The sequence below is a fragment of the Tinamus guttatus genome, unplaced genomic scaffold (genome assembly GCF_059628265.1).
Source record: "Tinamus guttatus ecotype Peru unplaced genomic scaffold, ASM5962826v1 Tinamus_guttatus_pri_ptg000399l, whole genome shotgun sequence".
Lineage (NCBI taxonomy): Eukaryota > Metazoa > Chordata > Aves > Tinamiformes > Tinamidae > Tinamus > Tinamus guttatus.
Window position 1 is genome coordinate 1,151,285 of NW_028288933.1, and position 27,706 is coordinate 1,178,990.

A 27,706-nucleotide genomic window follows, 5' to 3' on the forward strand; every position below is an offset into this window, starting at 1 on the left:
CCCAGAGGATCTCTAAGTTATGTCATGCTGCCTTTTTAGCGAGGTAGAGTCACAGGCTTCCAGCATTTTTCAGAAGTCTGTAAAAAGGTGCTTTTGCCTGAGGAGATGGATGTTCCAGCATTCCTGTAAGTTCTCACCCGTGTCTCTCAGCTCGGTACACACACTCCGTCCCACAGGACAGAAATACACGAAGGGCCATGAATGCCCAGTGCTGTGAACGTCCAATGCTTCAAGAGGCAGACAGGCAACCGCCGTGGGAAACAGGTGATTTCAGCACTGCATCACTACTCTGAGCGCAGCAAAACCTGAGCACCCGTAAGACCTCAGACATGGGGCCTCTTCAGGGTGGAAGGCAGCAGGCAAGTAAAGCAAAGCAGTGAGTAAAGTATGTTTTTGTCTATGAAGCAACATTGTTATTTCAGAAAAAAACCTACAGAATCTTTTATAGTCACTGAAAATAGGCAAAATGTCTACTTGAAGAGTTCTAGCCACAAGAGTATTTCTTTCAAGTAAAAATTGCTTCAGAATTTGGGTAAGATGTTTGGTGGGTTTCAGGTAAATGTTGCATACTCTAAGTTTGGATAGAAAACTAGAAAAATACATATACATACTTAGGCACCTTAGGAGGTGCTAATTCTCAGCACTGTTTCCATTGCCCTCCAGGAAAATTAAAAGTAAAGCTTAGTCTGACTTGATCTTAACTGCATGTCAGAGTAAACTGCAGGTGTGATCCATTTGTCCATCATTGATATCCTATTCCACTGTAAAAGCTACTCTATGAGAATGTCAGTTCTTTGGGACGAATATAGTCTTAACGATTGCACAAAGGGTGGTATGCAACGTTTAATATTTATACTATTTTTACTGTAATTTTTTTTGTGCTTATGAAAAGACTGTATCATTGAAATCCAAATTAGGAAGGCTTAGGTCTTGTATGCTAGGGCAGTGGCAGTATTTTACAAACAGGAGCCTAATACATTTCAGTTAGTTAATCTTTTTTATAACAATCAGATATCTTAAAATATGCAGGCCTTTTATCTTACTAAAGGTTATGGTTGGAAGGAAATGGTTTTTTTAAATTAAAGGCTTCAGATAGATAAATTATTTTGCAACTGCAGAAATATCCAGGCCAAGCTTCAAGTAAACTGTCTGTTCTTTGCCAGAGCTATGCCTAGAAAAGTACAGAAGGGTTTCAGTGGGATCTAGAGCTACATACATTGCTACATGTTATTTTGAAAACCTCTGCTAAGTGTGAATTTCAGGAGTAACAAGTTTTGCTAAAGAACAAATCCTTAGAGGGAAAATTCAATGGTTCAGAAATCTGCTATAATAGCATTTGCAAGTGAATCTTAAATTGCTAACATGCAACTGGGAAAATTAGCAATCCCTTCTTTACCCTTTTAGTTATCAGTATGGGCTGTGAGTAGTTTAATTAAAGAAGTATATTCCACAGATACTCATTAAAAATATTCTTTTAGGAAACAGATATTAGGATGTCAGCTAAAACAGGAGTTTAATGCACTTCCATTAAACTTGTTTGCCTTCCTCACACCTCTAATGTATTGTTTATGGGAGGACGTATATTCAAACTGAATGGCAAAGGGTTTATTTTCGCAATGCTCACTTCTTTGCCAAGTGCTTTTATGTGTGTAGTAAGCACATACACAGGCAAAACTGCAAAAGGGTTAGCATTGCTCTTCAGCACTGCAAGAAATATTAGGCATCGCCAGACAATAGCCAGTAAGTGCTTAAATCTCTGGATACTTCTTTCAATATTAGTGCCTGCAGCTAACACATTACAGAATGTACGTATTTAGATATTTTAGCTGTTCTTTGGCCTTGATAGCTTTATCCCCAATAGGCAAAAGGATTTGCTCCAGCTCGGAATCAAATTGCTATCACCACACAGAGGCTGGTTGCAGCCAATTGCTCCAAGTCTCTCGCTGACCAGATGTGTATCTATCTGATGTGCTGGTGCTTGGAGGAGCTTGTGAGGCAACTAATAATAGGGGTTAGTCCTTGGTAGTGGAAGGAATGTACCTCTAATAATTTGATTTGAGAGCAGGCTTTACCAACTGTGCAAAGGCAATTGATGGCGCTCATAAATCCACTGTTTGCATGCTTCAGGTAGATGGATAGCTTCATTGCAGTGGACTTTTAAATACCTCTCATGAGATGCTGAAGTCTAAGGTTGTGTTGTGCTCAGTTCTGAGCTGACACACACACACTCAAATACACACACACACACAAAACTCCAAAAAAAAAAAAAAAGAAAAAAGGAAAGAAAAAAACACAAAATAAAGTTTCCATGTGTCTAGGTATCTATAACATTTCTATAACAATTCTAAGTCAGAATAGCTTTTATCCACAATGATGCACATCAAACAGACTGGCCATCATCAAGAATTTCCTATATGAAATACAAGTTATAATTCTGGGAATGTTTTAAAAATGCTAAGAGCAATCACATGTGATTTGAGCAGGAATTGGTGCTGTTTGTGCACACTGGTGCAATCCATGGAATACTATCACCGGAGATGTAATTTTAATTTGTTCTTGTATTTTTGGCATAGTCCTTGCCTCGCAATAGGTCAGTTTTCATAAAATATCTACTTAATTCTTGAGGTGTCTTTAGGCTCCTTGAGGATGAACTTCTTGTTACACGATACCTCTCTGATTCTTAACTCCAGCACTTTGGAAAGGCTTTTACAGCTGTACTCAGGGGGCTGGATGTTAGTGGGATACTTTCGATGGGGGGGAACACAGGACAGGTAGTACATGCAGCCCTGGGATGCTAATGCTGAGAGCCTCTGCAAGCCACTGGGCAATCTCTGCAAGTAAATGATTTTAATTTGCCCCAGCAACAGAAGCAGCAATATTCTTTATATTGGAAGATTACTGTTGATTTTGAAGGTGCTTTAAAGTTCAGCTGAACATGAACTCTGCAGGTCAAATCCTTCACACTGTGTTTTCAGACAGAGTAAGAAGTTGATTTCATGTATTAAACATACTTCAGTGGATAAACAGGCTGTTTCTCTTAATCCTCTTATTCCTATGCCAGTAATGTGACCCACTGTTACGTTCCAATTACACTAATTCAATAACAAGCAGGTAACAGATGTCTAAGCTAACTGTGAATATAAAACCTGTGGGTCTCGTAACCATATGACATAGGCACAACGTGAATGCATGAAAAGAAAGTCAGAGCGACTTACGAAGGACAGACCTATTAGAGCACTAAAGCAGTTGTGTAAGAGACAAAAACTGCCTTTGAAGATGGTGTCAGTCTTACCTGGCTTGTGCATTGTAGTACTCCAAAATATGACATTTGAAACTTAGAAAGGGCTTCTAAATATATGACAAGATGTGTAAAACATGAGATCCAGTGAAAATGATGCAGGTCTGGAAAAGAGGTGATATTTCCACCCCACTCTTCCCATACTAGCAGTTTGCCTCAAATTAGTGTAGGAAAGCAGCTTTCTCAAAGCAGGACAGTATTTGAAAACAGCCATTGAGCATTACGGCTCTGTGTCACGCAAATCACTGAGCCCCACCAGCTTCAGATTTCGGGAACCTCCTTTTTGTCTTTGCAGTGTTGCTCTGTGCTGACATTCGATTCTGCTAACCTCCTCTTACCATAAATATATGCCTACGTTCTTCAACTTTGGAAGGGTGAGGTAGCGAGTATATATGTGTCTGTTGCCTCAGCTTAGGGAACATTTGAACATGCTCTTGCAGGGGCCAAAGCCCCGGGGTTTTGTTCGCTCGCGGCTTGGCGAGTTGGGGTTTGATGAACCTGTAACCATTTGTTTGCAGGCGCCTTAACTAAGAATGACTTGACTTTTGGCCAGGTCGAGGGGCACAAATAAAGCAGGGAAGCGGCGAAAAGCCTACGGCAGGAATTGCGGGAAGTTTTAACTTGCGGTCGCTTTTGGCCGGGGGCTGGGGCCGGGGCGGCGCGCGGCGGCCGCGGGCCGGGCCCTGCGCGGAGAGGGGCGGTGCGGCCCGGCCCGGCCCGGCGCGGCCCGGCCCGGCGCGGCTCCCTCCGCTGGGGCCGCGGGGGCGGGGGCCATGAGCTTCCTCCGGGGGCTGCCGCGGCTGGCGGCGGCGGCGCGGGGCCGCCCGCGGGCCGCCCCGGCGCGCACAGCGGCGGGCGGCTACGAGGAGCCGTTCGGGCGCTCGGTGTCGGCGCCCGCGGAGCTGTGGGCAGCGGCCGCGCGGCGCCTCGCGTGGCGCAGGCCCTGGGCCAGGGCGCTGGAGCGGCGCGGAGCGGGCGGCGCCGCCTGGTGAGTGCGGGCCGCGGCGCCCCGAGAGCGCCGCAGCGGAGCGGGACGGAGCGGAGCGGGGCGCGCAGCCCCCGCGGGGTTTGGGGCTCTGACCCCCCGGCTCGCCCGCTGCGGAGCTGCCTGCGCACGGCGGGGATGAAGGGGCGTTAATGATTAAGCCCTCGCCAGGTTAATAATTAAAGCGAGATGGGGGAGCGAGGGAAGTGGCCCTGGCGGGTAGCGGGGTCGGCGTGTGTCCCTACATGCCCCGGCGGTGCGGGAGGAGAGGGAAGTGTCAGGGAGCAGAGTTACCCAGGGCTGAGAAATCCCAGGAACCGCGTGTAAATGAAGCGGGGCTCGATTTAAAAGGCACGTTGAGGCGGCCTTTGCCAAGGCAGCGCGTTCCTGGTGCCAAGGGGAGCCCCGTCCATGTAAACCGCGGGCTCGGACCTTCCCGAAGATCGCTTGGCCACCAGGGCTTTGCGATTAACACTGGCACCCTCTTTTCACCACGTTCACTTTGAGATTTCATTTCTCCTCAAGGGCAACCTAATGGGAGGATAAGTCAAGGCAGACTGGGGATCATCCTTCCTGGATTGAGAGCGTGTGCGTTCTTCATATATATATATATATATACATAAATATATTTTTAAATTTAAGAAGGTCACTCGAAAAATTGAGAAATCGGAATCGTTCTCACATCTGCTGGCATGAAGAGTTACAGAACCAGGAAGGAGGAGCTGCCTTTCTTGGTGGTGGCTGGAGATTACTGCTCAGCAGCTCCGTTGTCTTAAGCCAAACATTAAACAGCATAAACCTCTTTAAGGCAGCAGCGCTGTCAGAAGGCTTTGAGGGGGTCGCTGAGACCACCCATGGTCCACAGACTTTGACTTTTGACTTCTAACCTCATGGTGCTGTTTAAGGAGGGCACGTGGGATGGAGAACTCGCTGACCTTCCTGAGCAAAACAGTGAAAAGTTGATAAGACAGCTAAGGAAATGAAATACAAAGGTGCTAGTGAGCATTTTTTTTCCCTAAACAGAGCCTGTCAAACAAATGTTGTAATGTTGTTTCATTAATAGAAAACTAATCTAGAGCACCTAGTCATTTCTGGCCTGAAAGTATGCAAAGATGTAAGTCTCTAAAGACTAAATATTAGGTCCTAATTATTGTTTGTATTTCCAGTATCTGTTGCTTGGTTGTAGATAACAGAGCATTAAGTAGTTCAGAATTGTGTAATCTTCTTTAATGTTGTAATATATAACCTTTTCTTTTTTTTTTTAAGTTTAAATTTAAGTTCAAAGTAAGTGATGATGGTACCAATGAAGGCACTGAATGCCTTTGAAATCAGAGGTGAAAGTGAGCATGTGCTAGGCAGGACAAACTGATAGATAAAGGCCTTGAGGAAAGGACTAAATACAAGACTGAGAATATGAGAAGGTCTTTGAAATGACGTGTAAGGGGAAGAGGGGAAGGACTGAGCACAGAAGTGAAGACAAGCCAGACTGTCAAATAAAGCAGAGTTCACTGGTGTGACAGGGTGAAGATGGGGATCTGGTTCTGCTTCCAAAGGTTTCCCTTGGAAGCCGTTTCGGGAGACCTTTAAAAATATTGTTAATAAATTTAGGTGTGTGCTGCTTGAGGTACTGTAAGTCTTCTAAATGTTTTAGAGGCATTTTATTTTATTAGTTGAGTTAGTAACTGAGCAGTGATTTTATGTATCTCTGGTTCTGGATGCCAAACTTGGGAACAGATACTTTTCTTGTATTTTCCTGATCCAGTTTCCTTCCGTTGAAGGTGCCCAGGAAGGGGCAAGTAGTTTTTAGACAACAGAAAGAAGACTCTTGTTAACAGTAGAAGTAGTGCAACAGCTGGGGGTCTTGCAGAATTCCCAGCTTAGGAGTACAGAAGCACCATCCCTCCTGGCTGACGCAGGAGAGGCAGTTGTGCAAGCGCTGTTTTTCTGTGATTCTAAGATGTAGCATGATATAAAATCACCTTTGAACTTCTAGGAATGTTGCACTGTTGCTATACAGGTGGTACCCAAACTTAAAAAAAAGGAGCGTGGCTGGATCGGTTAGATTTAAATACGTAATGCTGCAGTTGTTTTGTCTAACACTGTTTGGCTGTGTTCTCGCTGCAACCAGACAGGTTGAATAATCAGATCATTTCAGGGAAATTTGTACCTGGCCTGCACGATGTGGCAAGGCTTTCAAATGTCTAGCAGTTAACATGGAATACTTTATTTTACTACTTTACTTGCTTCATTACTAGCAAGTAGGCTTTTGTCACATCCCCAAAATACTGGATGTAGTAAATAAAAAAAAAAATCCAAGTCATAGGTGGTAGATGTTTATTCCTCGAGGGGAAAAAAACATGCCAAAAGGATAGATAGAGTTCAGCAGAATATTGGTTTAACACTCTGCTCTGGAGATAGTTGCTTTGATATTATATCGATTTTTAAATTCTACTGTGATTATGGCAGGAGGCTCTGTGCTATTTTCTACCACAGTAGCGTTAGTGATCATTGAAAGAGTTCTTCGACCAGAATGCTACTGAACTGAATCCAGTTTTTCTTGTGTATTAGAGTTGCAATTGTTTATTTTCGTTTCCTAATTTCTCGTACTCCTTTTGTTGAATATTCTTAGCTTTTGATTTCTCAGCATTAACAACATAGCCCGAAGCAGCAATCCTTAGACTTGGATTCAGTTCATAAGCCTCATTGAGATAAATATTTGGTTAGCAACAGATTAGCATTTTAAAGCCTTGCTTATTATGGCAAGATTTACTGGCGCCTCTTATAAACATCCTGCTGATCCACCTCTGATCTTTCTACAGTCTGCTCGAGTATTTCTCTTTCAGCTCTAGATCGAAGGCCTCAGTTTTAAACAGGAGTGTGTTCTTAGTGTCCTTATTCCAACTGCCTCCTGGTTTCAGTGGTTTTGCTATCTTTTTTCTTTCCTTTTTTTTTTCAATTTTTTGTTCCTGCTCCCTGAACGAAGGCTTATTCAAGCAAGTGGTGGTTCCTTACAGGTTTTCATCTCTTTGGGAGTTGCTGGATCAACCGAAGTTTGCAGAAACATGAGAGAGCTTTTGAAAGCCAGGGAGCTTTTCTTTTCCAGTCCGAATGCAGTATTTTAGGCTCTCCTTGTGCTGCAGTGGGCAAGTAAAGGACTTGGAGCTGTAGTCCCAGTAGGTGCATTCTGCTTCCTCTGCTCCCGTACCAGCCGCCGTCTCTGTCCCAGAGCTGGGCAGAGCTCTTCTCGCGGGGCCCACGTGCCTCTGAGTTTGCTTGCCAGCTGCAGTCACACATTTTTCATATACTTTTTGGCATAACGTCGTTAAAAATTGATTGGGTAATATTGATCTCGTATAGGTTACTGGGAGAAGCCAAGGTGTGGTATTTTGAACATCCTCAGGAATTCATGCATAATAACCTAGGTATGGACATCCCTTATGGCTTTGTTTATACTATGTCATTATGTTCTGGTGTAAAAATCAATGGATACCCTTAATCCTGCACTGATTTTACAAGAGCAGTGCAGAATTTCACACTAGTGGGTGAACAACTCACAGTCCTTTATTATTGACGTAGTTTTCTTCTACAGGGAAGGGCTTGTAATGCGAAATGTGCTTGTTACTTTCCTTGTCTCTAGCTCTCCTTATGAGTGGCAATATGGAAGATTTACAATAAAAGCTTGATGCAGCCTAATCCTCCTAACTGGTTTGGCCAGAGAACCTATGACCACAGAACCTATGCTATAGTATCTTTACGTATGGATATATGAATAATATAGCAAATTTCATGATTTGGTATTGTTCTTAACTAGACAGGAAAGAAGAAGAAGGAAATATTCCCTCTAGCTTCTAGTAGGTCTCTTTTAAGCTGTCTGTTCTTGTTTCCAGTTACATTAATCATTATGAGGCACCCCATGGAGTGCTGGAAAATCTCTGCTGTATTTTTTCATGGGTGTTGCTGTGTGTTGCTCGGAGAGAGGGGAAAACACAGCCAAGGGAGGCTGCTGCTTCGAGGAGTGAACCTTACTGTTTAGATTGTGTCATCTCTGAGTTAACAAAATCTGGTGCCTTTTGTGTTTTCTTGAGGATTATGTTATGCCAGAATTTTCACTTTTTTATTATTTTTATTTTTATTTTTTTTGTGAAAAGCTACAATAACAAAACCAAGTGTGTGAAATCCTTTTTAATTAAAAAATGAGCGTTTTCTGTAAATGTCTAGCTGGTGAAGAGAGTATGACTCACACTACAGGGAATTTTGAAACACTGATATGAAACATGCTAATGTCAAATGTGTTATGAAAGTCAGACAAATTTATAAGGTTTTATAGGAATTTGGGTCGGTTTCTCTTAGCTGCAGATGCTTGCTTGTTTGACTGTTACTGCCAAGAAATGAATAAGAACGGTATAACTTCTGACCTCGTTCTGCCTAAAATATGTGTGCATGTCAATAGAAAGTAGTCTAGTAATGTATTAATGTGAAATAATTTTATGTGAACATATATTTTATTCACTGAAAGCTTAATTTTAAAAATCGCAATGATTGATGCAAAATAAGTTAAATCAAGACCAAGTTTAGCAGGTTCTTAATCAAGTCAACTAAGCTGCAGTGTCTTACTAGTTTTGCTAATAGTCTTATTGCTGGGTTATAGAATGAAAAATGACTTTCTGAACTGAGTGCAGTATTTTATGAACTATATGCTTCAAATGAATGCTGTCATTCTTTATGAAAAAAAGTTTTACTAGTTTGGAAAGCTTTCTGTTATATATCCCATTCTGATTCTTTTTTAGGTTTGTAGATGGTGAGCTGAATATTTGTTACAATGCCGTAGACCGTCATGTTGAGAACGGACAAGGAGAACACACTGCCATCATTTATGACAGCCCTGTAACAAATACCAAAGAGAAAATAACATATAAGGAACTTCTTGAACAGGTAGGTTTGAAAATAACCCTCTGTACAGAGCCCTGGAACAGGCTGCCCAGAGAGGCTGTGGAGTCTCCTTCTCTGGAGATCTTCCAACCCCGCCTGGATGCCACCCTGTGCCACGTGCTCTGGGTATCCCTGCTGGAGCAGGGGGGTTGGAATGGATGATCTCTAGAGGCCCCTTCCAACCTCAACCATCCTGTGATTCTGTGATTCTGTGTACGCTGTGTACAAATAAATATTGGACCAGACTCATATTCTGCTTTAATGTATTTCAGTGCACAAGATGCACTAGAGTGAATGAAACACACTGATTCAAATATACAGAGTGTCTGGGGTAATGTGGAAATGCTTAAAACATGCAACGGGCTTTACAATACAGTAGTTCAGTGTGTGAGGTTTTCTTTCACCTTGGGAAGAAAAGAGAAATCAGCAGCCACAAACACATTGCTACAAATAGCATTTTTTCTACTCTGCTCTTTTATCAAAAATAAGGGAAAAGGATAAAATCAAAATTACCCCTCACCCTTTTGTTGTGAACTTAGCAACTCCAAAAATGAACTTAAAAGGTTCACTACAATGCGGTGTGCTGCAGTCAGAACATCTGGAGTAAGGAAGGGCTTTGAGAAATTAATAATCTCCAGAAGTGCCCAGATAATCATTTAATTATATTTATATACATGCACGCACACACATATGCAGATGTATAAAATACATATTTGTTTTAAATAAAACATCATTTTTATGTTAAATTATGTTCGGTACTGCAGTACTTAGTGCTCTGCTGAATTTTTCTCTAAAGATTATTTGAAGTGCATCCCCCATTTCACTATTTAAATTTCTTGTTCCTATAAAGTCTTCCTTTTGTGGCTTCCTAGTTTGTGGCTATGTTTTATCACCAAATGTGTTAAATGCTTTGGGGTATGGAAGATTTTTATATAATGAAGGAGTTTGTGCTAGTCAACTTATACATTCTTTCCCTCATCTTTCTTACTCTAGCAAACCAAACCAAGTGAGAGAATTGCTTGAATTTGTCTGTGGATATACAGCAAAATTCATTTGGAAATCATCATAACCTTGCTGATAGCTGGGTTCTATCTAAGTATTGCTTTTAAATTCTGTACAGTTTGTTATTTTCTTTAATCAAAATATGATTGTGAAAGGCAGGAGCTGAGATTAGTATTAGCCTGTGGAGGTCTCCTAGTTTACTCTTGTGGGATGTCTTTAATGCAGTCTATCTTTTAACTGTTAGAGACCAGATAACAAGTATCTTCACAAAGAGATTTGCTCACAATGAGAAAGATGTGGGCTGGTATATTTTGTGTCCTAGATCTTGTAGGGATCGTGAGAGATTCTGGAAAAGGTCCACCAGACTGCTAGGAAGTAGGGGTTACAGTGAGCAAACTATTGCTTGTCACTGCCAGCCTGCTCAGAGTAATAGTTTTGAAAGAGCCTTTCCATGCTTTGCACGTTCCTTAGATCGGTAACAGTGTAGATCAGACATGACCAAAAGTTGATGAATAGCTTCGATAGTAGTCCGGAGGTTTAGGAAGCTTCTCACTGCCTTTCCAGCGTTAGCTTGGTCCTTACCGTTTTGAAACGGCCAGACACTTGTGTGCAGGCTGTAGTTGGGACCCTCCACATCTAATGAAGGTTTCGTAGTCTGTCTGGTGAATAAACCATTATTTAGATGAGGATACCTGATCAGAGAGGCTGTCTCTTCAAAATGCCTTGACGAGGAAGAGAGAAGCATTTGAAGTGATGAAATCCTTTTGGGCTCTTGGTGATACAAGAGGAATTTGCAGGTGGAATCAATAGTAGATAGGGTAACTGCGGGGCACCACCTGGGAAGACACGGAGTTTTGTGTGTCATCTGCTCCAGGATCAAGGAGGTTGGGGAAGGGGCAGAAGACACAGGTGTTTGGCTGAACATAATGCAACTGCTTAGCGGGTAGAGGGTTGAACTATGTACTCAGGAAGTCTGTAATTTTTAAGTTATCCTTTTTATGTTGTCCTGGACTCCTTCACTGGCTGAAAAAGAAACCAGTACATTTGCAGGATATTTCAGAATACGCACATATGCAAAGCTTATCTGTGTATATTGTATGTATTTCTTTACATTTTCTTCAGGGCTACTGCAACTGAAGTTAAAACAATCAAAAAAAAAACCCAAACGATCTTTCATTTTCATTGATATTCTGGAAGAAAATAAACCACTCGCAGAAAGAAGCAGGTGGAAGCTTGGGTTAGTAGAAGACTGGCTGCTAGAGCAATAAGTGTACTTCATGTCAGAAGGCTCTGAGATAACAGTAGGGTTTGGATTCTTAGGTTTTGTCATGTTGGAAAGTTGACTAGTTAATGTTACTTAATTAGATTTTAACATGCAGAAATTTTAACAAAACTGGAAATTGTTCTTTGGTCACTCAGATGTTGAGTCACTTCATTAAGGTCTGATTTTCCCGAAAATACCATGCTTTTGTTTCGATCTCCTTCTCAGTGTGTAATTTTGTGCTGTAAATTATACTGAGAAGATTTGCAGTGGTGGATTACACTTTGAAGACACATCTGTTGTAGTAATCAAATCACCCCTGCACTTTGATCTGTGCTGGAAAAAACAATGAGCCAATTTAAAACAAGAAGGAAGCTTCCCATGGCTGGATGAACAGTACTTTATCACTTTTTTTTTTTTAATGTTATTGCCATTATAGAGGAAAACACTCATTAGTTCTTACAAACATTGGCAGGGACATGTTTTCTTTCATATCAAGAAAGATATGGTAAGCTAAAAAAGATTTGGAGATGGTAAACATCAAAAAACAACATAAGAAGGAAAAGACATTAGGTCAAATTATCCTAATTTGGGTCAGTGGTTAGAAACCTGAATTTTGCATAGTTAAGAATGAATTAGTAGGAAAAAAAAGAGGAATAATAAGAGATGTAAGATGTCATCTACAGCAGTATTTTCTGTAGGTGTCTAGGAGAATATGGAATGGAGATTGGAGCCCATTAGTTTTTTTTTTTTTTTTTAGTTTTGGTGAAAATAATGAAAAAGTATCTTTGGGGGAGTTGGTGAGAGTCTGTTTATTTAAAAAAAAATGAGGAACTGAGGAAAAAATGGAATAATTTATTTTGGTGTAGCCAAAAGTTGAAAAAGAATAAAATGTAAGATTAGTAGTAATGAAAAGCTAAAGTTTTTGAATAATATTAGATCTGAGCCAAGAACCATTTAGATTAAACACCAGATTGAGATGCTGAGTTTAGGAGGAATAGGGAAGTTAACAAATTGCATCCAAGCCATAGATCTGGAAAAGAAAAAGATGGATTTGCAAGTAATTAGCGATATCTCTTTTAACAGGCTTATTATGGAACCTGGATACATGGAATCATAATAGCATTAGCATTTATGGCTTCGTTTTGCATCTGAAAACGAGTATCTCTGCATTAATTATTTTTGGCAATTTGTGGTTGCTACGCTCTCATTTGGCTGTTAAATTCAAGAGGGAGTTGTGTTGTTTGTCTCAGTGAGGAATTACCCGTTTGCTTCGGAAAGCAGCTCCTCGGAAAGCATGCGCAGTTTAGGAGGTGAGCTCTGCAGAAGCAGCACAGTTAGACTGCTCCTGAGTCACTGAAAGACTGTAACCCCATCTCCAACCTTGTTTGTTTTTAGCCCACGTAAGAAACTCCATAGTTAAGAGAGGCTGTGGCAGCTGCTGCCAGGGCTGCTTTGGTCTGTGACAAATGTCCTGGGAAATCCTGAGCTCCTGGTTGTGCTGGTGCAAGGGGAGTCGCGCGGCTCTGGGCACTGCCCTTCCTCCATGTGCTCATGTCTGACTGCTCAGTAAATCCCATCCATCCATACCAGAACTAGCATTTTAATACTGATATAACCTGTGCGTTACAGTGAAATATGAAATTATTTGTAAAATCTTATTCTTCAAGAGTAGGAAAGGAGGCCTTGACCAGTAAGGCCAAGGCAATGTATGTAATCATGTTTATGCTGTAGACTCGGTACTTTTGTTTTGTGCGTGTACGGAGTTCTCTAATACTGCCAAATTCTTCCCCAAAGCTCTTTTCCCCCTGTTCTCCCTTGCATTCTTCTGGAAATTTCACTCATTGTAACTCAGTGTTCTGTTGCCAGCAGCTTAAACTAAACTAAGCTGTAGGAAATTAAACACCCAAGAAAACTATTTATTTTGCTTTTAGTGTTTTTTAAGCATTGCACAGCTTTTCAAATCCAAGAGCTAGGATGATGCTGCAGTTTTAAAGTGAAGCATCACTAAACTCTATAAATAATTGAGAGAAAGATTGAAAGCTTTTGGATGTTCAATGTCCAACTTGTGGGGAACTTTTTGTTTCGCCGGAACTGGAATAGAAGGATTGCAAGGCAATCTAGCTGAAAATCTAAGACTCCTGTAGCTAGGTAAAACATTATGGAAATACTGATTAAATATGGTAACTAATCTAATAGTGTTGAGAATCAGTGACTTTAAAAGGTGCCAGGTGAAATGAAGACACTAGTTGGATTGTCTTAGGATGATGCGAGTATTTTTGAAGTTTTCCCGTAGGTTTTAGAGAGGCTGCTGTGGTGAGCACCGTGCCACTAGTTGGAAGAGAAGCTGAAAAACAGGTCTGGAAGCGAGCAGAGCAAACTGAGATTTTCAGCAGGTCGGTTCTTTTTGAGCTTTGTACAACAGCACTCTCTTCACAATTAGAAAGTCTTGTGATTGTTCCGGTTGCTTGTAGTGAAATTTTATGTAGTGCATAAAATTGCATTATAAATTCCTTATTTAAACGCTGTTACAGGTGGAGGCCTGCAAATGCAAAGAATAGGACTTTGACAAATTTAAAACATGATCATCTTCCAAAATATATTAATCGGATATTTTGTACTTTGCTGGTGCTTTTTATAAGTATGTAAGTGAGAATTATGGTGTTGAATTGATGCCAGTGACATGGGGATGTGTAGGTGTAAGCTTTGTGTGTGCCTCAGGAAATACTCTTAATTCCATTAGTGAGAAGGCAGGATAAGATAAAGGAGGTGTGATTCCATTACAGATATTATTCAATCTGTGAGGCATTAGGTAAGTAAAAAGATACCCAGAAGAATAGGGATCTGTGACTTCTGTTCATTTAAAACCAGATTTCTGGGTGTATTGAAAACTAGGAGCATTTTCCAGTTTAGCGCAAAGGTTGTTCGGTAAAACAAACCTTAGTTTGTCTAGTTTGCATCACTTACTAAAAATACCTAAAGAATTTGAGTGTTGTCAGCAGTTGTTGTCTCTTGATAGATTTTGTATGAAAAACAGTATGATTCTTTTCTGAGGTTCTTTTCAGTATCGGTGCAGAGTTAACATGTTGAATTCAGTGCCATAATAAATGACTTCTGTGTGCAGTAACTTGAGAGGATTATTTCAAAACAACCTCCACACACTCTTGGGTAAGGAAGTGCTTCACGTTATAAACGATGGCCTAAGGTGTAATTTCTTATGTAGGAAGGTTTTTCCACGCCTAAAAGCATCTTCTGAAATATCTGTATTGGCCACTGTCAGATTGTGTTTATGTTTGTGTCTGTCCTGCTCTTCTCCCACCTCATGTGTGACTGAGGATTCATCCAGACTATTCTGTTTCTAGGTGCCTGGCTGATTCTCTGTGCTTTACTCCACGCCATTTCTTTTCCTTCTGCCTCGAAAAATGACCAATTGCTTTGTAGCTAAAGGCAGTAATTTTCTTTTGATACTATTTTTCATTCTTTCTCAGAAGTACCTTAGAATCCAAACTTGAATATAGATGGAAAATCCTACTGAGACTGACAACACAGCAGCTAGTCTGGTCAAGCAACTTTATCTTAAAACCATATACTAGACTTTTTATTTAATGGTGTTCTTCATGATCTTATTTAAATCTAAAATAATTTTCTTCAGTGAATGTTCTAAAAAGAAATGACTGATATCACTGGAATAGTTTTTAAATATATATATATAATATATAATATATATATAATATATATAATATATAATATATATATAATATATATATATATATTAGTATTGTATAAAGGATGAGACTAATCAGGACTTTATGCAGAGTAGTGTCTTGGGTTTTCCGATTCCGTACAAAAGACTTCTACATCACACCTTAAAAGTTGCAAAAGAAGCTGGAATTTGTTCTTCCCTGGCTGAAGGTGGTTGCACTGCAGCATGTCAGCAGCAGCAGCATTCACAGTAGCATGTAATTTGGACCAGTAAAAGCAGAGGGATGAATCAAACAGTGCTGAAATAACTGTTGAAGCTTCTCACACTTCTGCTCTGTGTGGCTTGTGGTTTTTGCTTTGGACTAGATTGTTTGGTCCCGTAACTCAATTCCAAGCTGTCGGAATCGCACACATCTTCCCTTCCCTAGCTGCGAATTCCTCTGGGAAGTGCTGTGCTTTTCCCTCTGCTGCCTCACTGCTGCTCCATTCCCTTCCCCACTCGAGTGTGCACACAGAGGACACCCCGGGGAGCTTTCGTGTTGTAGGAGTGGGGCAGGAGGCCGTGGGCTGCCCCGGCGCCTGCCCCACATCCCTGCCCAGGGGAACGTTTGCCTGCACCCACCTGGTCCGTGCCGTGGATGCACTGGCATTAGTTTCATGTGGGACTGGAAGTGGTGCCATGTTTGTAAGCGTGATGGAACTGCTGTCACATCCCACCTCCTCCTTGGGGTGCCTGTCCACAGCTAATTCCCCAAGCCAGGAAGGAAAAGGCCCAGCCCGTGCCCTTCCACTAAACCTCCAGCTCCTTCTGAATCCACAAAACTTGTAAGCATGTGAAAACTGTTCATTATTCAACCCCGTAGGGTTTGAAACACCTCTTTTGAGAATCCGGTGGAATTTCTGCTTTAGTGTCTTCTGAAATTCTCTTGGCGTGGACCAGAGCTTCTCAGTAAACCCCTGGGATACCCGTGTGATTAACTTTAAAGCTCTCCTGCTTCTCCAAACGTGAACCCCCTAATGCAAAGCTTGTGTTTGGTGGCAGGCTAAATTGCAGCTGCACGTGCAAGGGATTTGTAACTTAAGTCCAGAACTTCAAAGATGAAAGTATACCTCAGTTTCCTCTAATGTGCTTAGTCTGAAGTGATTTAATTACTAAAGTGTCAAATGTAGTAAAGCAATAAAGCAATCCTAAATTTTCAAGGAAAAAAAAAAGCACAAAAAACCCCCAAACAAATAGCATGCTGGTAGGAAGATCACAACTGTAAAAGATTGAGTGACAACAAATGCTGTCTTAATACAAACCATAAATGACAATAACCTTCCCCAAACTGGAAGTTTTCGTGACTTGTAATAGTTTGTCTCTTTTTCTCCTTCCAGAAAGGATGATTGCTGGGGCAAAGTAAACCTGCTCCTTGATGTTCCACAGTCTTTCCAAGAGCTCCAGACGAACAGTGTTTTATTATATATTATGTGATCCATACGCTCCCTAGCTGTCAGGAGGAAGAAAGGACACAAGGAAAATCAGAGATACCCCTTTATTGAGTTATTGCCTTTGGTGACATTAGACTCTCCTGACTGGGGAAGTTAAGTGCAGTCAAGTAATCAGTGTGCATGCATGGAAGACGTGTGGTTCCTGCCTGCAGCATATATTCTGCTTTAAATCCCGATCCTTGATAGGTTTCAATAAAAACCACTTCAGGACATACTAATCTCTTCACTGTCTCCCGCCTACTTAAAGAATGCTAATGTTGTGCAGACAAGCACTGAAGTTATGTTGCTTATACACAAGCACTGAGGAAAGGTTCTGTTGCTGAATTTCTAATTTTAATCTTTAAATGATCCCTTTTCCTTCGCCAAGCAAATGCTGCCTTTTTTGTCATTAATAACAACCCTTGTCCTTCATTGTGTTTAACTTTTAATTGCTTACCATCCACACCGGTACCGAATAGAGAATCACTGATTAGATCCTATTTTAGTTGCCTCTGGTCTTCCTGTCAACAGGCTGCTCGGGAGTCCACAAGCATCAAAGATAACGTTTAATCCCCTCAGCTCTCCTGAGGGCCAGTGATGCTATCTCTGTGTCCAAAATAGTTTGCAGAGTTTTAATGTTTTCATAATAGCGAGTACACACGAGGCATTTGAAAGCCGTGTTACTATCTTAATTTACAATTATTTGCATCAATCCTGTCTAGAAATGGCTGTAGGTGCCAGTGATACGGCTGTGAATTCTAGTTGTGTACATGTGCAGGTCCGCCTTATTTGTGGTAGTCTTGATGCCTGTCAGATTTTCCTAGACTATTGATAGACATCAACAGGGTTACGTATAAAAATATTTTCTGCTGTTTATCACTGAGGTTTAGTACAGGAGGTCTAGCAAACAATTCAGCCATGACCCTTGATTCCCGTTGAGCTTGGAGCTGGGGACGGTGACGGCTCTGCCTTACAAACATGCTCTCTGTCTTGCAGCTATGACGTTAACCTCTGGTGCAAGCATGTCTGCGTGGGGGGCCTGTGTTTCTGTGTTCTTAAATCCCCGGGCAGAAGTAAAGAAATACCCTTAGTTTGATTGGGATGAGCTGTATACTTAATGGAAGTGTGGGTGAGGCGTTTGGAGCTTGTGGATGTTACTGGGTCGGGTTGCAGTAGGTCTGGACATGTGGTCCCACTGAGGAGAGGTGCAGGGAGGTGGTGCTGTTTTTTTCTTCTTGTGTACATGTATTTGATAGAATTTTAAGGTTTTGAGTTGCCCCAGCTTTTCTTGAATGTGAGCATACCAGAAAGCACCGAATGAATTATTGACTCTGCTCTTACCTGTCCCGTTTCTAGAATGCCAGTACTATGCTGCCATGTCTCTCTTAAGGTCTCTACATACCAAGAATAGAAATGGGTGAGGGGAAGTGAGGGGACAAAGAGGTTTCTTCAATATATATACACCTTAAATAAATGCACTCCTGTGAATTTGTATTAGCAGTTGGTTCAGGGTATGAGATTTCTTGTTAGGTACTAAGAGGCCTACAACCTTGCAGGACAGGAAATTGGAAAACTTGCCTTGTGCCTGGCTTTATGTTTCACATTTAGTTAATTAGGACAGAATTCATGCTGTGAAATACTCTCTTTATGTAAATTTTTTAAAAATTAAAACTGAAAAATATAATCATCTGGATTAAAGAGTGAATGATTAAAATTAAAAATTTGCAAAATTTTAATTTTGAAAACATAAATTATAACACATTTTTGTTATAATACGTAAAACAGCTCTAGTGTATTTTCATTTTACAAGTTTTCTGTTTGTTTGCGTAGGTTTTTTTTCGCTTTGTTTTGTTTTTTTTTTAAAAAGGAAATAGTCCTAAATGTATTGAATTTGGATTGCCTCATTCATCATCTTTCTGTATCTTACTGGCTTGTATCTTAATGTCTTGGTTCTCTTAATTGGGTAAAAACTGTTTTTATGGGGAATGACTTTTAATATGTTGTAACCATTTTGTCAGTACAGGTCTCCAAGTTAGCTGATGTCATGGTGAAACACGGTGTGAGGAAAGGAGACCGTGTGGTCATCTACATGCCCATGATTCCACAGACAGTGTACTGTATGCTGGCTTGTGCAAGAATAGGAGCCATCCATAGCCTTATTTTTGGTGGATTTGCGTCAAAAGAGCTTTCTGTTCGCATTGACCATGCAAAGGTAACAAATATCGTGAACAACGGAAGTCATTGAAGTAGTTATTCATGTGAACCAGTGTCAAAGGTTTTTGTTTTGTTTTGTTTTTTTGGTTTATGTTTTTGCTTTTTCTGGTGAGGATAATATTTCTCTTTACGTGAGAAGCAGTCCCAGTTTGACAACAATATCCGGTGTTGAACTGTGAACAAAGTGCTGTCTTTATGCTGAGAGTAGTATTTTTTAGCAGCTATCGAGATACAACTTCAAAGCTTTTTAAAGAAGCCTGACTTTATCATGCTGCCCTCATTCAGACCATGTGTAGTAGCAGGTGTCATCGCAGCACCTTGGTTAGACATACAAGTCTAAAGCGTGGAATGAAGTCTGCAAGGTCTGTGAAAATCTCACTTAGATTTTTGCATTTGGAAGTGCTCTTTACGTTCCTAAGACTTGAATTTTCTGAATAGCTGTACAGAAATAGTCCTTCTAAAACGTTACCAGTTTGAATGGTGTTCCTTCACCCTCGTCCCTCGCCCAATATATATTTTAACAAGAGAGAAGCCAATAAAATGTCTCAGATGGTTTGCTGGAATTGTGACGTTGTGTGGGGGAGCACTAAAAACAGCCTCATAGGTTTTTGCCTCTTACCATTTCCCTCATTTTCTAAACAAGATATGAAAATCACTTTTAACTCTTAAAATCTTTTGAATAGGGAAAAATAATGTGCAAAAAAGGCTGCTAAACTTTAAAAAGGAAAGTTGTTATGGCACAAATCATCTAGTGTTTTTTATATTTAGACTACTTTGCACATATTAACTAATTAATCCCGATGGACTTTTCTCATAGGGACAAAGGGAGACAGCAAAGCAATCATAATCCTTGCTGCACCCTTGAAAATGAAAACAGATAAAGTGATTTTACCCAAGGTCACCTGACAACTGTTTTGCACAGGTAGCTATAGAATACTACCTACAGGCCAAGAATTAAGTTCTAATTTACATTGCCTTTTTTATTTTTCTGAACAATTTTTGATTAATTTGATGTATGATGGAGGTGTTAAAAAGAGGACGGGTACGTTCTCAATGTAAATTTGGAGACTTGCCTTAATTTTGTAACATTGTAAAGCTTTCTTGATGAGTGAATTAACGTTACAGAGATTATTTTAAAGACACAAGTATAAGTGGTTGTGATGAATGACATTCTGCTGAACTCAAAAGGTAATTGAAGCTCTTGAAAAGAAACAACCTTTTATTAGGCTTTTGTGTGAGTGGGTTTAGATGCTGCAGTATAGGACCCAATGCTGGTAAGATTAGCTAGAAAGAGTTAAAGACTTTGGAATGAGGAGCTGCCTTTGAGATGCTCTTTTGGAAGAAAGGTCAGACTTCAAATTTCATTGGAATATCTAAGTGAAGGAAATAAACACCTTTTTTGTGAGTATAGCAAGGTATATACGCTGCACCAGCTTGCCTTAATTTATCTTGAATTTTAAATAGCTCTGGGAATGCTGCAAAGTCCTGCAGTTGGTAATTGTTAGGCTTGTCAGGTATTGGCACTGCTATAGACGTTATAAGGTGAATTGTGATGAAGTGATACAAAACGCAAGAACAGCCATTTCCCGGCATCTCTCCTTTCACACAAATTTGAGAATATATAGTTTTCAGTATTGAAACAACAGGTAATTCTGCAGAGCATTAACTGTCTTCTGAGAAATGAACATGGTACTTGTTCAAACACTTTATCTTACTAAATTGAGAATACTGAAAAGGATCCTTCAAAACCAATATGGTTATATGCATGTTTAATAGATGCTATGCTTGCAATAGCCAACCTGCCTTGTCTCTTTTGATCATTATATGACAATTCTGGAGGGCTTTAAGATTTTAAGAAGTCCAAATTTTCAGAAATAAAAGTAATGGAGTTTTTCAGACAGCTGATTTTTGAAAATGCTTTGGATTAAAGCAGTATTATGATAAGTGAACAGCAGTTCTTTGAAATGGAGAATGCATGAAACACCACAGTTTTCCAAAGCCATCTATTATTATCTTCCATGGAGGACAGAAATGACACATTTTGGGATTTCAGCGAGGCATCCTTCGGAAAAAAGAGGGAGCTAATATTCTGTGAGAGTTTATTCTGAATAAGACATGGTTCCTACAGGCAAGCAGGGCTACAAATGGTCACTTCTGCTTCCCGTCCCAAGATGAGGAGCCCTTCTGCGTGATGAGGCAGCAGGCCCAGCAGCAGCTTCAGAAGGGCAGTTACCTCGTTGGCATGGATGAGAGATGCACGAGAGAGAAGCAGCTGCGTGTTCTCTTGAGAAAAGATAGTGATTTAATAAAGTTCAGTGTCAGATAAAACAGGGATTTAATGAGATTCGACGACAAGGCACACTCAGTCATTTACCACATGGAGGAAAGGGTCAGACAAAATTGTCAAATTGTCAAGGAGACCTTCCTCTTCCGAGTGGGCACCCTTGCTTTCCAAATTCCCCCGCAGAGGAATCTGGGAGCAGCTGGATCCAGCCTAAGCCCTGGCTTGGTTGGTGCTTGCTGTCCAGAGGATTATGTGCACGATCCATCAGTGATGCAGCTTAGCAAAGTTTTCAGAGTTCAGATGCTCTGCTAGGCACTTGCCAAGGATCTGTGACGGGTTGGGAATCTCTTGCCGTTGGGGTCCTCCGGGACCCTCCAGCGGCATCGCTGCTCAAGGAGGGTTGCACCTGCAGCCCTGCTGTGCAGGGGAGCTCAAGGGCTTTGAGCTGCCCCCTTTTTGGGTAGTAAGTTGGCTGGTTTGCAGTCATATTTGCATTCTGGCTATATTTGAGTGGGCTCATGCTTAGTTAGGCCCTGGCTGTGCTGGTTAGAGGGAGGTCAGCATGGAGGGGCTAGGGAGGATGTGCAGGTGAGGGGAGGCAAGCTCACCCTCACAGCGAGGCAGCCCTCTCATGCCTTGTCTCTAAACACTATTTAGCTTTGTAATGCATATTTAAATTACATATTGAAGATTAGAAGGCAATAATGTTCTTTTTTGTTTGTATGGTACAATTCAGGTCCGTTTGTTTAGATCACTGCAGTACACCTGACAAATAAATATGTGTGGTAACGGGGCCTGGGTCACCGAACCGCACAAAGGAACGTGGGGGCAGAGATGGAAGTAATGTCGGGAGGCAGAGAGAGAGGTAAAACCCTAGAAAACAGCAGTTAAGACGAAAAATGATCCAGTGGGTTGCACAAAGTAGTCCGTGGTGTTTCCAGGCAGTAGCTCATTCAGGAAAGATTTAATCTTGGCCAGCTTAGGGTTGGTATTTTTAGACTTCCTCGCTGTGTGTGAAGTATTTGGTGAGCAGAAGAGGCACCATTTAGAAATGACTATAAACTTGGCATTGACAACAGTCTTTCATCGTAACAATTAAACGTAACAATCTTACATTAATTACAGTGTAATTTGAAGGTAGCCTCCAGATGCATTTTCAGCTAAGGGCACTGTGTTGTATTTTCTTTCATTAAAATCACCGTAGCAAATAAAAAACGGAAAGATGACAAATGCTGAAGTTTTAAAGCTTATCTGAAACCTTTATTTTATATGCGAAATAATTAGCAAACTTTCCTGAATGGGAGATTTAGACTGCAAGAAAACAATTTAATCTGTGCTTTCTGTGCAAAGTTTAATGCAACCTTAACTGTGGCACCATGGTTTCTGCCTCCCTAATGAGATTTATGCTAATTATACAATTAGCAAACTAGCTTGATTAGACTGTGAGGTGCACAAGATACATGCATTCTTTCCAAAATGCAAAAAGCAGGAAATTTAGACCTTGTTCTTCAATAGGAATGTCTCCTAACAGTCTGTTTGTTGGTACCTTGTATTTCCTGAAATCCTGCAAACAAAAAATACTATCAGATTTCAATTTGTGATCTTGGGACTTCAGTTAAAACATTTTATATGCAATGAAGGAAGGTTTCTTGTCTTAAATTAGGGTGTTTTATATAAAGCCTGAGGTTTATTTTATGAAAAAAAAATGCATCTGCTGAATCTACTTTTGGATATTATTCTATTATTGTAGAAGTTATTCAATAAGAAACAGAACTGTGGAAATTCAGATTTTAGTGGATTTGCATCCTGATTGTGCAACCTTCACTTGAAAGACTGTAGTTTTACTTTCCTTGTGGATGTTAAGTTCTCAGCTTATTCTTTCCTGATATTTCAAGTTTCTTCTGTCGCTGTTTGCTTTTTTATTCCTCTTTTTTTTAGCTTCCTGTGTTGTTTAATTACAAGTGAGAAGAAAAACAGAAGTGCTACAGTGAGTTCTGTAAGATGCCACTGGACACAGGCAGACAGGAAGAAGGCCAAACAGAACAGATCATTCTTGAGCTAACCGTATGGCCTTTCCTTAGTGGGTACTAATGTGAAGAGGATTTTTCTGTCTGTTCAGTGCTTTTCAGAAACTTTATACTACTGAGTTGTTACTCAAATGTAGTTGAAAATGACCAAGAGCATCAGAAGATGTAACTTCTGCTGCTGAACAACAACCAGACCTATGGACAGCAAGATCACAGGAGCTTTGCTTCCATAGAAAACTGATCTGAACCCATTTCTACTTAGCTGGAGATAGATTTTATGCATTGTGCTACATTAATTGAATAATTTCATGCAAAAAAAATAGATTATAAGGTTTGTATAATATGTGTAAATGTTACTTACACATATTAACAACCAAACTCATTTATTTTAGCCTAAACTTATTGTAACAGCAAGTTTTGGAGTAGAACCAAAAAGGAAAGTGGAATACATATCCCTTCTGGAAGGAGCCCTGGCAAGAGTACAGAACAAACCTGAGAAAGTTCTCATTTACAGGCGACCTAACCTGGTGAGTGTACAAGGATTGTGCCTTATATTAACTTTCAGATAATACATGGTGCATATGCTTTTCTCTTTTACAAGGAAAATAGATTTTGGTATACGTGTTGTAGTTTGTTTTCTATAGGAATATTATATTCATAAGATGAAACTAGTAAATAGTTAATAGTAAATAGTAAAAACTAATATAACAGAGAGTTTACAGAAAAATGCATGTCTTTTGAACCACTTTTATTTTATTCCACGTGTTTTATTTGAACACTTCTGTGTTTTTCAATGGGCAGGGCCATGTTCCTCTTGTCCCAGGTCGTGATCTGGACTGGGAGGAAGAGCTTGCAAAAGCACAGCGTTATGAATGTGTCTCTGTTCCTTCAGACCATCCACTTTATATTCTGTATACATCCGGAACAACAGGTTTGCCCAAGGTAAAGGACTATCTGTAGTCTAAATATCTTTGAACATCCCATTTGCAATACTGCTTGAGAAAATATTTAATTTAAAAGGTTGAAAATGTTTGCTAGAGGTCACTACTCTAAATGATAATCATAGTCAGAAATGCTGTAATCTCATATGCTCACATTTCACTACTTACCTCATTGTCTATAAGTAAATGATATTTGTTTGTTTAGAGTGTAGGGTTGTAAAAATAAACTCTACATACTTGGAAATGCTTATACAGTATACATGTTGAAGGTCACTGGAGCATCTTTTATCCATGTATAGCTACATATCCATGTATTTTCACCACTTGAGATGCACACAATGCAGTCATTCAATGGCAAGATTGGTCAGTGTGTCACTGGTATGATAGCATTTATCACTAAGCGGTCTTTCCTTATTAGTTACCTATTAGCTAATCTTTCCCTAGATGAGATGCCATGATTGAAATTACAGATTGAATGGAATTAGGTGTGTTTTAAAGGCTTGTGTTTTTGAACAGTTTTGAACAGTACAATTCATGTGAAAATGGAAGTTCAGACTGAGGTAGGCTGGAACACTAACGTAGGGCATGCTTTGAAAATGATTGCTTTCAAATGCCAGGTAGTCTTCATTATCTCATTCCCAAAGAATCTCAGTACACTGCATACGTTCCTGTCCTTCAAGCCCTTTGTTGTGTTGGTGAACAGCTGATGTTGTACCTTTTTCTGGTGTTTATTGGTCTCTGCTTTGTTTTTTACCTCAGGAAGGAAACAAGGAAAGATGTTAAAATATGTAAGATAGCGATGAAAAGTTAAGATGTTTAGATGTTCTTCATTCTCCAGGAGTGAAAATATCAAATGTCTTTTTCTTTTGCTCCATGACTTAGGCCTAGATTCTGAGTGAGTTAATGAATAAAATATTTTTTTCTTTCCAAAGGAACTTGCTTTTAGTAGTCATACGAGTAAAATCCCTCAATTATGATACCTTCATAGCAAAATTATTTGTTAGTCTCACAGCAGAGACTAAGTTTGTTTAGAAACAGAGACTAACAAAGTCAGTCTGCTTTCTGTTAGTTAACAATTCTCTGTTGTGGTCAACTCTGTTTAATGACGTAAAGAGAGAGGAGCCTGGCCAGCGCAGACCCAGATGTCTGCTTTATAGATGTCTACACTGTAGACAAGAGTTTGGTCTGATGAATCTAATTTGACTTTCAGTTCTGGACATGACTTACTGTGTTTATTCTTTGAGAAACAGTTCTAGAAGGTGATGAAATATAAGGAACATATAGATATTACAAAGTAATATTTTTTACATTTTTTACAAATTACAAATATTTTTTACAAAACTTTTATATCAGTTATGTTCTAGAACCAGTTTTGGGCTTGCCAGTCTACAAGATGTTGCTGATGAAAATGTGTTGATTAATTTGATACTCTCTTTTTTAGTTTTCAAATCCCTATTTTAGTATAAGACTTTGATGTGCTTCAGTTTGCTTTCAGATGTATACTTCTGACTGGATACTAAACCTTCCAAATAGAGACACCTGGTCTAAGCTAGTGGTCTGACATTTTACAGTCACTGCAGAAAAAGGAAGGTACTTCCAGGGAGTAATTTATCCTGTTTATTTGAGGCATTGGCAACTTCCACAGGTGCTTCTCTTTCTCCATTGATAATACATTGAGAGAAGACAGTGAGTTTAAAACAGATGCCTAACATTTAGGTGGCTGAAGTTTCAGTGAGGTAAATCTTATTTTTTTTTGTCAGCATATGTTGACTTAATATTTGTATATTCAGTTTTAATGAGAGAATTTTAATGCTTGGTGGTTATTTTCTGAAAACTATTGCCATCTATTTTTTTTTCCTCCTTTCTTTGCAGTTTTTTCAGTGGGAATATTAGCACAGGCATGTACCTGCAGGAATGAATCCTTATCTTAAATGACAAGCATTGGAATTATACAGTTTTAAATCTATTATTGCTAAAAATCCAAAATTTCCTGAAGAAGGAGTATTGTTGCCTCCTTTAAAAGATCTTAAATATTCAAATTTTCTTTTTCAGGGTGTTGTCAGACCAACAGGTGGCTATGCAGTTATGCTGAACTGGACAATGTCAGCTGTATACGGGCTCAAACCTGGTGAGGTAATCCCATTTAAATATCATTAAACTTTTTGGATCTTCTTAAACAAACAAACAAAACACTGTTCTCTGTTCTTACTTGGTTTTAGGTGTGGTGGGCAGCATCTGATTTAGGCTGGGTCGTTGGTCATTCCTACATTTGCTATGGGCCTCTTCTTCATGGGAACACTACAGTTTTGTATGAGGTAAATGTTTCCTATCAGCTTTGACGTTTCTGCACTAAGTGCAGTGTGGAATTAGGAAACTGCTGTTTTTCTCTTTGTGTTTTGTTTTCAGATTATTTCAAAATAACCTCTTTGGTCTGTGTCAGATGATTCCTTAGCTGTAGCTGTGCCAGGATGTCTGGGGTGTGGATGTGTGGTCTGGCTTGGTGGTCTGCGTCACAGGTTCTGACGGGGTCTGCGCTGGAGGTAGTCAGGACAATATGGTTGGAGGCAGAACTCTGGGGATCTCCTCTTCCCTCAGCCTGCACAAGGGCCCTGAGGACAGGCTGGGCTTAGCTCTTCCACATGGGGTGCAGAGGAGATCGGTCCAGCCGGAGCGACCTGCTGTATCCTAACTTTGGTGCTCAAAAAAGCAGTCATGCTGCCTTACCTGGTTATTTATTCAGAAGTTATTGTTCATTTTCTTACCACATGTACAGTGTTGCCTGAACCATCTTTATTCTTCAAGGAGTTAATCCAATATCCGTTGTGACAGTGAAAGATATGTTTGATCTGAAAGCACCCACTTTGTTAGCTCTTAAGCATGCTGAGACTTGGTTGCTTGCATTCATCCTGGCATTAGGAATTCTGCATGTATTCTGGATTCTTAAACCCTGTGCAAAGGGAAGCCCACATAGCAATCGTTATGACTTTTTTTAATGTTCCTAAAGGTGGAAGTTTTTCTGGCTCTGCCCTTGCCATGTGAGGATCACATCTGTCAATCCATAGTAGTAATTAGAAACGTGGCCCATTACAGGAAATCCCACAGTGTCTCATAGGAGAATACACAAAAACTCCAAAAGTATAGTGAGTATATTGGATACTGGGAGCATAAAAGAGCCTATAAAGCAGGCTTTGATAGCAGTTAGAATACAGCAATTGTTAAAGCACCATCTGTGCCCAGTGCTTCTGAGCAGGAGAGTCAGCATGGCATAGTGGAAACATACTGTTTTACAGAAGATCATAGGTGCAGGAAATAGTTATTTTGGCTGAAATTGCTACATCTTCCTGCTGCCACAGCATGCAAGCAAAAGTGACCACACTGGAACAGAAATGGATTGTTCATGTTTTCAGGAACAAGTGTTGTCAGAAAAATCCTTTGGTGTTTGCGCATCCAGTTAGGATGGTATTGCTTGAGACATACCCCGCTGTTGTGAACTCATACACCACTTGCTGTTCAAAAGTAGCTGGCTAGAATTGTGCCAGAATTTTCAGAAAAGGTATTTCTGAATCCTGGAAATGCTAGAGAAGCTCGGACAG

General features: G+C 40.2%; 1 protein-coding gene across 1 annotated transcript in view; it reads left to right on the forward strand.

Annotated features, from left to right (window-relative positions):
- Positions 1-4,071: 4,071 nt before the first annotated feature.
- ACSS3 (acyl-CoA synthetase short chain family member 3) overlaps positions 4,072-27,706 on the forward strand; it is a 72,627-nt gene continuing 48,992 nt past the window's right edge. Inside the window, exons 1-7 of the mRNA XM_088531197.1 lie at positions 4,072-4,286; positions 9,071-9,215; positions 18,671-18,859; positions 23,565-23,699; positions 23,974-24,114; positions 26,166-26,246; positions 26,333-26,428. Of these exons, the coding sequence (XP_088387323.1) occupies positions 4,072-4,286; positions 9,071-9,215; positions 18,671-18,859; positions 23,565-23,699; positions 23,974-24,114; positions 26,166-26,246; positions 26,333-26,428 (1,002 nt within the window). The remainder of the gene's footprint in view (positions 4,287-9,070; positions 9,216-18,670; positions 18,860-23,564; positions 23,700-23,973; positions 24,115-26,165; positions 26,247-26,332; positions 26,429-27,706) is intronic.